Genomic DNA, 10,000 nt, shown 5'->3' with positions numbered 1-10,000 from the left:
TGTTTTCATAACAGTTCCATTTCCTGTTTGTTTTCCATATCACTTCCGGTTCCTGTTTGTGTCCATATCACTTCCTGTTCCTGTTTGTGTCCATATCACTTCCTGTTTGCGACCATAACACTTCCTGTTTCTGTTTGTTTCCATATCACTTCCTGTTCCTGTTTCCATATCACTTCCTGTTCCTGTTTGTGTCCATATCACTTCCTGTTCCTGTTTCCATATCACTTCCTGTTCCTGTTTGTTTCCATACCACTTCCTGTTCCTGTTTGTTTTCATATCACTTCTTGTTCCTGTTTGTTTTCATAACACTTCCTGTTCCTGTTTCCATATCACTTCCTGTTCCTGTTTGTGTCCATATCACTTCCTGTTCCTGTTTCCATATCACTTCCTGTTCCTGTTTGTTTCCATACCACTTCCTGTTCCTGTTTGTTTTCATATAACTTCCTGTTCCTGTTTGTTTCAATAATACTTCCTGTTCCTGTTTGTTGCCATATCACTTCCGGTTCCTGTTTGTTTTCATAACAGTTCCATTTCCTGTTTGTTTTCCATATCACTTCCTGTTCCTGTTTGTTTCCATATCACTTCCTGTTCCTGTTTCCATATCACTTCCTGTTCCTGTTTGTGTCCATATCACTTCCTGTTCCTGTTTCCATATCACTTCCTGTTCCTGTTTGTTTCCATACCACTTCCTGTTCCTGTTTGTTTTCATATCACTTCCTGTTCCTGTTTGTTTTCATAACACTTCCTGTTCCTGTTTGTGTCCATATCACTTCCTGTTCCTGTTTGTTGCCATATCACTTCCGGTTCCTGTTTGTTTTCATAACAGTTCCATTTCCTGTTTGTTTTCCATATCACTTCCTGTTCCTGTTTGTCTCCGTATCACTTCCTGTTCCTGTTTGTGTCCATATCACTTCCTGTTCCTGTTTGTGTCCATATCACTTCCTGTTCCTGTTTACATATCACTTCCTGTTCCTGTTTGTTTCCATATCACTTCCTGTTCCTGACGGTCTCCATATCACTTCCTGTTCCTGTTTGTCTCCATATCACTTCCTGTTCCTGTTTGTCACCTGTGTTCAGGATCTGAGGGGACAGGACGCTGACGGCTACGCACCGCTGCGCAGAGACGCCGAGGGAGGCAGAGTGAGTTCTCCTGAGGTTCTGCTGAGGTTCTGCTGTTATCTGAGGTTCTGCTGTGGTTCTGCTGTTATCTGTGGTTCTCCTGAGGTTCTGCTGAGGTTCTGCTGTTATCTGTGGTTCTGCTGAGGTTCTGCTGTTATCTGTGGTTCTACTGTTATCTGTGGTTCTGCTGTTATCTGAGGTTCTACTGAGGTTCTGCTGTTATCTGTGGTTCTCCTGAGTATCTGCTGTTATCTGAGGTTCTACTGAGGTTCTGCTGTTATCTGTGGTTCTGCTGTTATCTGTGGTTCTCCTGAGGTTCTGCTGTTATCTGTGGTTCTGCTGTTATCTGTGGTTCTGCTGTTATCTGTGGTTCTCCTGTGGTTCTGCTGTTATCTGTGGTTCTCCTGAGGTTCTGCTGTTATCTGTGGTTCTCCTGAGGTTCTGCTGTTATCTGAGGTTCTGCTGTTATCTGTGGTTCTCCTGTGGTTCTGCTGTTATCTATGGTTCTGCTGAGGTTCTACTGTTATCTGTGGTTCTGCTGTTATCTGTGGTTCTCCTGTGGTTCTGCTGTTATCTGAGGTTCTCCTGAGGTTCTGCTGTTATCTGTGGTTCTCCTGAGGTTCTGCTGTTATCTGTGGTTCTCCTGAGGTTCTGCTGTTATCCGAGGTTCTGCTGTTATCTGTGGTTCTGCTGAGGTTCTGCTTTTATCTGTGGTTCTCCTGTGGTTCTGCTGTTATCTGTGGTTCTGCTGTTATCTGTGGTTCTCCTGAGGTTCTGCTGTTATCTGAGGTTCTGCTGTTATCTGAGGTTCTGCTGTTATCTGTGGTTCTCCTGTGGTTCTGCTGTTATCTGTGGTTCTCCTGAGGTTCTGCTGTTATCTGAGGTTCTACTGTTATCTGTGGTTCTGCTGTTATCTGAGGTTCTCCTGAGGTTCTGCTGTTATCTGTGGTTATGCTGTTATCTGTGGTTCTCCTGAGGTTCTGCTGTTATCTGTGGTTCTGCTGAGGTTCTGCTGTTATCTGAGGTTCTGCTGAGGTTCTACTGTTATCTGTGGTTCTCCTGAGGTTCTGCTGTTATCTGTGGTTCTGCTGTGGTTCTGCTGTTATCTGAGGTTCTCCTGTGGTTCTGCTGTTATCTGTGGTTCTCCTGAGGTTCTGCTGTTATCTGAGGTTCTGCTGTTATCTGAGGTTCTGCTGTGGTTCTGCTGTTATCTGTGGTTCTGCTGAGGTTCTGCTGTTATCTGTGGTTCTGCTGAGGTTCTGCTGTTATCTGAGGTTCTGCTGAGGTTCTGCTGTTATCTGAGGTTCTGCTGAGGTTCTGCTGTTATCTGTGGTTCTGCTGTGGTTCTGCTGTTATCTGTGGTTCTGCTGTTATCTGAGGTTCTGCTGTTATCTGTGGTTCTGCTGTTATCTGAGGTTCTGCTGTTATCTGTGGTTCTGCTGTGGTTCTGCTGAGGTTCTGCTGTTATCTGAGGTTCTGCTGTTATCTGAGGTTCTGCTGTTATCTGTGGTTCTGCTGTTATCTGAGGTTCTGCTGAGGTTCTGCTGAGGTTCTGCTGAGGTTCTGCTGTTATCTGAGGTTCTCCTGTTATCTGTGGTTCTGCTGTTATCTGAGGTTCTGCTGTTATCTGTGGTTCTGCTGAGGTTCTGCTGTTATCTGAGGTTCTGCTGTTATCTGAGGTTCTCCTGTGGTTCTGTGGTTCTGCTGTGGTTCTGCTGTTATCTGAGGTTCTGCTGTTATCTGTGGTTCTCCTGTGGTTCTGCTGTGGTTCTGTGGTTCTCCTGTGGTTCTCCTGTGGTTCTCCTGAGGTTCTCCTGTGGTTCTGCTGTTATCTGAGGTTCTCCTGAGGTTCTGCTGTTATCTGAGGTTCTGCTGAGGTTCTGCTGTTATCTGTGGTTCTGCTGTGGTTCTGCTGTTATCTGTGGTTCTGCTGAGGTTCTGCTGTTATCTGTGGTACTACTGTTATCTGTGGTTCTGCTGTTATCTGTGGTTCTGCTGTGGTTCTTCTGTTATCTGAGGTTCTTCTGTTATCTGTGGTTCTTCTGTTATCTGAGGTTCTTCTGTTATCTGTGGTTCTGCTGTGGTTCTCCTGAGGTTCTCCTGTGGTTCTCCTGAGGTTCTCCTGAGGTTCCGTGGTTCTGAGGTTCTCCTGTGGTTCTGAGGTTCTCCTGTGGTTCTGAGGTTCTGTGGTTCTGAGGTTCTCCTGAGGTTCTCCTGTGGTTCTCCTGAGGTTCTAAACGTCTGTAATAAACGTTAAATGTGACGGTTCTGTTCCGTGGTGTAGAACCGCAGAGGGGCGACGGACGACGACACGTACACGGACCTGACGAAGAGAACGGACGGGGAATACAAGGAGCTGCCTCTGAAGAGAGGAGAGGTGACGGCTACTATCATTTATTAATATTATTATTATTGTTATTATTGTTTTTATTATTAATAATAATGTTGTTGTTGTTGTTGTTGTTTTCAGCGTCACAGGAAGAACGAGCAGCTTTACCAGGTGAGTTTCCTTCAAAATAAAGTTCAAATCATATTTGATGTGGTTCACATCACCGTGTGTGTCGTGTGTTCAGGGTCTGAGCGCCGCGAGCAGAGACACGTACGACGCCCTGCACCTGCAGCCGCTTCCTGCTCCACGCTAACGCATCACTTCCTGTCAGAGAAACCGCTTCCTGCTCCACGCTAACGCATCACTTCCTGTCAGAGAAACCGCTTCCTGCTCCACGCTAATGCCTCCACGCATCACTTCCTGTCAGAGGAGCACAAATTTATTCATTTATGAGTTTACAAAATTCACAGTTTTATGGTTAAATTCTATATTTTATTTGGATTTAATGGTTTAATATTGGACACTTTTGACCTCCATACAACAATAAGAAATTACAGATTTATTGTGAAATGAAAATTAGTTTTGCATCTTTAAGTGTTTTTATGATTTAAAGTTTTTTTATTTTGCTGCTTTGTTTTGATGCTTTTCTGCTGTTTTTATTATAAGTTTTATTAATAAAAAGTCATTTTTTTGTGGTTCTGATTTTTTCCTGAGAATTTCTGTTTGAATATTAAAAATATTAATGTTCATGTTGCTGTAAAAGCTCATTTCTGGTCTTAAAATGTGTCATAAAAGTGTTTTTTTAATCCAAAATAAGGAAATAAAGCAGATAAATGTGACATTTCACTTCCTCTGCTGATAAAAACATGTGTTAGTTTCTGAAATAATAAATAATAGAAGTGAAATGAAGGAAAAGTCGCGTTTTGACTTCATTCTTTTATTTAATTGATTTTAAAATTAAGTTTTAAGGGGTTTTACTGTCACCCTTTCAAAATAAAAGCCACGTTAAGGGATATGTGGCTGATAATCCAACAGTTTAACGTGAAAAACGTGTTTTGTGTTTTTAAATGAAGTTTTAATTGAATGTTTTGTTATTGTTGCTTCATTTTGTGTAAAGAAAAGCAAATTTTCACGCTCAGTATTCGCTAATAGCTTTATTTTGAAATCAATCACGTACTGGCGTAATGACGTTCTGGAGCGTCATGGCGGTTAACTCTCGCTTTGCATTCTGGGATATGGAGTCAAACCGGCTCGCTGCGTCTCTGCTGCTGCTGTGTGTTACAATGGCAGCCCAGCGTTAGCTCCGATGCTAAACAACAACAACAACAACAACAACAACGTCAACAGCGGGAAACGGTGAACGGTGAATTCTCCCGCCGGTAAAACGTCACAGCAACAAAACGGCGCATTTTAAAGGACTACAGATGGAAACGAACGCGCCAAAACGGCGGGAGAACAAGAAATCTCTGCGCGTGAAGGTGATCAGCCTCGGGAACGCCGAGGTCGGGAAGGTAAGCGACCAGACCCCGTTTAAAAATCCGCTATTTTAACACTTTATCGCTTATTTCTCATTATTCATAAACTGTTCAACATACATTAAGATGTTTTTCGAAAGACTAATATGTTTTCTTGAATTCGGCTCATAAAATATTAGGTTTAATGTGTGGTGATTATTCCAGGCTTCGTTTAAAAAAATCTATATTTAAGGATTTCTTGCTTGTTTTTAACAGTTTATTCTCATTAAAACATTAATTAAGATGTTTTTTGAAAGATTAATATGTTTTCTTAAATTCGGCGTAAAAATATTTATATATATTAAGTCATTTATTTACTATTCGGTGTTATTTCATTCTAACACCAGACTCCGTTTAAAAAAATCTATATTGTAGGATTTCTTGCGTATTTATAATATTTAATAAACGGTTTAACATGAATAAAGATGTTTTTCGAAAGATTAATATGTTCTCTTAAATTCGGCTTATGAATAACTCATTTCTATTAAGTAATTTATTATATTATTGATGATTATTTCATTCTAACACCAGGCTTCGTGTTAAAAATCGATATATTTAAGGTTTTTTGCTTGTTTTTAACAATTTATTCTCATTGCAACATTAATTAAGATGTTTTTCGAAAGATTAACATGTTTTCTTGAATTCGGCTTGTTAATTTATCCTTAATATTTAATAGTTAGTTTTATTATCAGCGTTATTTCTCCTGTTTTCATGATTCTGCAGCAAAAGCGACGAAGCAGGTGAAAATGATAATATTGCAATAAATCAATAAATCATCCTTAATTAATCATAAATCAATAAATCATTGTGTAACATAAATGCCGAATGCACCAGGAGAAGCGTGTGATTTAAAATTAACCATAAATTTTAATTTATTTAATCTGAGTTTTGCATAAAAGCGAATTCTCCTTGAACTGACACAATTTTCTATGAAGTTCTGCACAAACCTTTATTTTCTTATACACTTTTATTCTGCTGTTTTTACTCTAAAATAATAATAATAATAATAATAATAATAATAGGAAACACTAATACATGTCTGCTTTGTTGGATTCACTAAAAAATTCTTATAAATTCTGAATAAATATGAATTGTGCTTTAATAAACTGATGTTAATCTTTAAACAAAAATGCTGTTAAATCGTCTCTATCTTCACTAAAATTCTGCTCATTTTAATAATGATTAAATATGAATAATAAACCGGAATAATCAGGTTTTTAACGTCTCTGCTGCTGTTTTCAGTCACATTCTCCTTTAAATCGGCTCTTTTCTCACTGGACTCAAAGATAAGTAAAGTTAATTAAAGTTAATTATGATTCATTTCTCTTTTTCAGAGCTGCATCATCAAACGTTACTGTGAGAAGAGGTTCGTCCCCAAGTATTTGGCCACGATCGGCATCGACTACGGCGTCACCAAGTCAGTGCAGACGCGTCTGGCGTTTACGCTTTATTCAAATTTATTAAACTTTATTAAACTGTGGTGAAACTGTGTCCAGGTTGTGTGTCTGAGACCCTGTGATGTGTTCAGGGTCCTGGTTGTGTGTCTGAGACCCTGTGTTGTGTTCAGGGTCCTGGTTGTGTGTGTCTGAGACCCTATGATGTGTTCAGGGTCCTGGTTGTGTGTCTGAGACCCTGTGATGTGTTCAGGGTCCTGGTTGTGTGTGTCTGAGACCCTGTGATGTGTTCAGGGTCCTGGTTGTGTGTGTCTGAGACCCTGTGATGTGTTCAGGGTCCTGGTTGTGTGTGTCTGAGACCCTGTGATGTGTTCAGGGTCCTGGTTGTGTGTGTATGAGACCCTGTGATGTGTTCAGGGTCCTAGTGTGTGTCTGAGACCCTGTGATGTGTTCAGGGTCCTGGTTGTGTGTCTGAGACCTTGTGTAGTGTTCAGGGTCCTGGTTGTGTGTGTCTGAGACCCTGTGATGTGTTCAGGGTCCTGGTTGTGTGTGTCTGAGACCTTGTGTTGTGTTCAGGGTCCTGGTTGTGTGTGTCTGAGACCCTGTGTTGTGTTCAGGGTCCCGGTTGTGTGTGTGTGTCTGAGACCCTGTGATGTGTTCAGGGTCCTGGTTGTGTGTGTCTGAGACCCTGTGATGTTTTCAGGGTCCTGGTTGTGTGTGTCTGAGACCCTGTGATGTGTTCAGGGTCCTGGTTATGTGTGTCTGAGACCCTGTGATGTGTTCAGGGTCCTGGTTGTGTGTCTGAGAGCCTGTGATGTGTTCAGGGTCCTGGTTGTGTGTGTGTGTGTCTGAGACCCTGTGATGTGTTCAGGGTCCTGGTTGTGTGTCTGAGACCCTGTAATGTGTTCAGGGTCCTGGTTGTGTGTGTCTGAGACCCTGTGATGTGTTCAGGGTCCTGGTTGTGTGTGTCTGAAACCTTGTGTTGTGTTCAGGGTCCTGGTTGTGTGTGTCTGAGACCCTGTGTTGTGTTCAGGGTCCAGGTTCGTGACAGAGAAATCAAAGTGAACATCTTCGACATGGCCGGGCACCCGTTCTTCTACGAGGTCAGTTTTTATTATTATTTACACAAAATTAATTATTTTTATACCTAAAATCAAAGTATGATCCCCGTGGTCACTCACATGCGGAACCTTTCCCCGTGGTCACTCACATGCGGAACCTTTCCCCGTGGTCACTCACATGCGGAACCTTTCCCCGTGTCACTCACATGCGGAACCTTTCCCTGTGTCACTAACATGCGGAACCTTTCCCCGTGTCACTTACATGCGGAACCTTTCCCCGTGTCACTTACATGCGGAACCTTTCCCTGTGTCACTAACATGCGGAACCTTTCCCCGTGGTCACTCACATGCGGAACCTTTCCCTGTGGTCACTCACATGCGGAACCTTTCCCCGTGTCACTCACATGCGGAACCTTTCCCTGTGGTCACTCACATGCGGAACCTTTCCCCGTGGTCACTCACATGCGGAACCTTTCCCTGTGGTCACTCACATGCGGAACCTTTCCCCGTGTCACTCACATGCGGAACCTTTCCCCGTGTCACTCACATGCGGAACCTTTCCCCGTGTCACTCACACGCGGAACCTTTCCCCGTGTCACTTACATGCGGAACCTTTCCCCGTGTCACTCACATGCGGAACCTTTCCCCGTGTCACTAACATGCGGAACCTTTCTCCGTGTCACTCACATGCGGAACCTTTCCCCGTGTCACTCACATGCGGAACCTTTCCCCGTGTCACTCACATGCGGAACCTTTCCCCGTGTCACTCACATGCGGAACCTTTCCCCGTGTCACTCGCATGCGGAACCTTTCCCCGTGTCACTCGCATGCGGAACCTTTCCCCGTGGTCACTCACATGCGGAACCTTTCCCCGTGGTCACTCACATGCGGAACCTTTCCCCGTGGTCACTAACATGCGGAACCTTTCCCCGTGTCACTCACATGCGGAACCTTTCCCCGTGGTCACTAACATGCGGAACCTTTCCCCGTGGTCACTCACATGCGGAACCTTTCCCCGTGTCACTAACATGCGGAACCTTTCCCCGTGTCACTCACATGCGGAACCTTTCCCCGTGTCGCTCACATGCGGAACCTTTCCCCGTGTCGCTCACATGCGGAACCTTTCCCCGTGTCACTCACATGCGGAACCTTTCCCCGTGTCGCTCACATGCGGAACCTTTCCCCGTGTCACTCACATGCGGAACCTTTCCCCGTGTCACTCACATGCGGAACCTTTCCCCGTGTCACTAACATGCGGAACCTTTCCCCGTGTCACTAACATGCGGAACCTTTCCCCGTGTCGCTCACATGCGGAACCTTTCCCCGTGTCACTCACATGCGGAACCTTTCCCCGTGTCACTCACATGCGGAACCTTTCCCCGTGTCACTAACATGCGGAACCTTTCCCCGTGTCACTAACATGCGGAACCTTTCCCCGTGTCACTAACATGCGGAACCTTTCCCCGTGTCACTAACATGCGGAACCTTTCCCCGTGTCACTCACATGCGGAACCTTTCCCCGTCTGGTCTCAGGTGCGTAACGAGTTCTACAAGGACAGCCAGGGCGTGCTGCTGGTGTACGACGTGGGCCTGAGGGAGAGCTTCGACGCCCTCGACAGCTGGCTCGGCGAGATGAAACAGGAAATGGGCTCGCAGGCCAACATGGACAGCATCGTGTTCATCGTCTGCGCCAACAAGGTCAGTGACGAGGACAACCCGACCCTCACACGTGACGCTGACGCAACATTGAATCTGATCTTTACTCGTGTGCTCGCTTAAAGGTGGACCTGACGAAGCGGCGGGCGGTGGACGAGGGCGAGGGGCGTCTGTGGGCGGAGTCCAGAGGGTTTCATTACTTTGAAACGTCGGCGCAGAGCGGCGAGGGCATCAACGAGATGTTCCAGGTAAACGCACGCCAACACACCGACACGCCAAATGTGCTCTCTCTGACAGGAAGTAACGCTGTTTGGTTTCCAGGCGTTCTTCTCGTCCATCACCGACATGTGTGAGAACGGCGGGAAGCGTCCGGTGTCGGAGGTCAGCGCCGGCTTCACCAAAGAGCAGGCCGACACCATCCGACGCATCCGCAACAGCAAGGACTCATGGGACATGCTGGGCGTCAAACCCGGCGCCACGAGGTGCGTTCACATCAGCGGGGGGGGAAACTTTACAGGATTTTATTAAACATTGTTTATGATTTAGTCAATTTAGTTTCTAGGTCGTGCGTCACCGTCTAACGTTGGTTCCCGTCTGCTTGTTTCAGGGAGGAAGTGAACAAGGCGTACAGGAAGTTGGCGGTCCTGCTGCACCCGGACAAATGCGTGGCGCCCGGCAGCGAGGACGCCTTCAAGGCGGTGGTGAACGCTCGCACCTCGCTGCTAAAGAACATTAAATAACACGCAGGTGAACCGACCAATCACACGCAGCCGCTCCAGAGTCCACCGTCCAATCACACGCAGCTGCTTCAGAGTCCACCGACCAATCACACGCAGCCGCCCCAGAGTCCACCGACCAATCACACGCAGCTGCTCCAGAGTCCACCGTCCAATCACACGCAGCCGCTCCAAAGTCCACCGACCAATC

The 10,000-nt window shown here is 45.2% G+C and overlaps 2 protein-coding genes across 2 annotated transcripts in view; both read left to right on the top strand.

Annotated features, from left to right (window-relative positions):
• Positions 1-4,218, top strand: part of cd247 (CD247 molecule) — a 6,700-nt gene extending 2,482 nt beyond the window's left edge. Inside the window, exons 4-7 of the mRNA XM_083937780.1 lie at positions 1,078-1,140; positions 3,404-3,496; positions 3,590-3,619; positions 3,693-4,218. Coding sequence (XP_083793906.1) covers positions 1,078-1,140; positions 3,404-3,496; positions 3,590-3,619; positions 3,693-3,761 — 255 coding nt within the window. The 3' untranslated portion in view covers positions 3,762-4,218. The remainder of the gene's footprint in view (positions 1-1,077; positions 1,141-3,403; positions 3,497-3,589; positions 3,620-3,692) is intronic.
• A 515-nt stretch (positions 4,219-4,733) lies between these two features.
• Positions 4,734-10,000, top strand: part of dnajc27 (DnaJ (Hsp40) homolog, subfamily C, member 27) — a 5,672-nt gene continuing 405 nt past the window's right edge. Inside the window, exons 1-7 of the mRNA XM_083937772.1 lie at positions 4,734-4,959; positions 6,297-6,379; positions 7,390-7,459; positions 8,951-9,115; positions 9,199-9,321; positions 9,395-9,555; positions 9,681-10,000. The exon at positions 9,681-10,000 is cut by the window's right edge and continues 405 nt beyond it. Coding sequence (XP_083793898.1) covers positions 4,873-4,959; positions 6,297-6,379; positions 7,390-7,459; positions 8,951-9,115; positions 9,199-9,321; positions 9,395-9,555; positions 9,681-9,813 — 822 coding nt within the window. The 5' untranslated portion in view covers positions 4,734-4,872 and the 3' untranslated portion in view covers positions 9,814-10,000. The remainder of the gene's footprint in view (positions 4,960-6,296; positions 6,380-7,389; positions 7,460-8,950; positions 9,116-9,198; positions 9,322-9,394; positions 9,556-9,680) is intronic.

Source organism: Echiichthys vipera, assembly GCF_963691815.1.
Source record: "Echiichthys vipera genome assembly, chromosome: 23".
NCBI classification, from domain to species: Eukaryota; Metazoa; Chordata; class Actinopteri; order Perciformes; family Trachinidae; genus Echiichthys; species Echiichthys vipera.
This window is presented reverse-complemented; position numbering and strand designations above follow the sequence as displayed.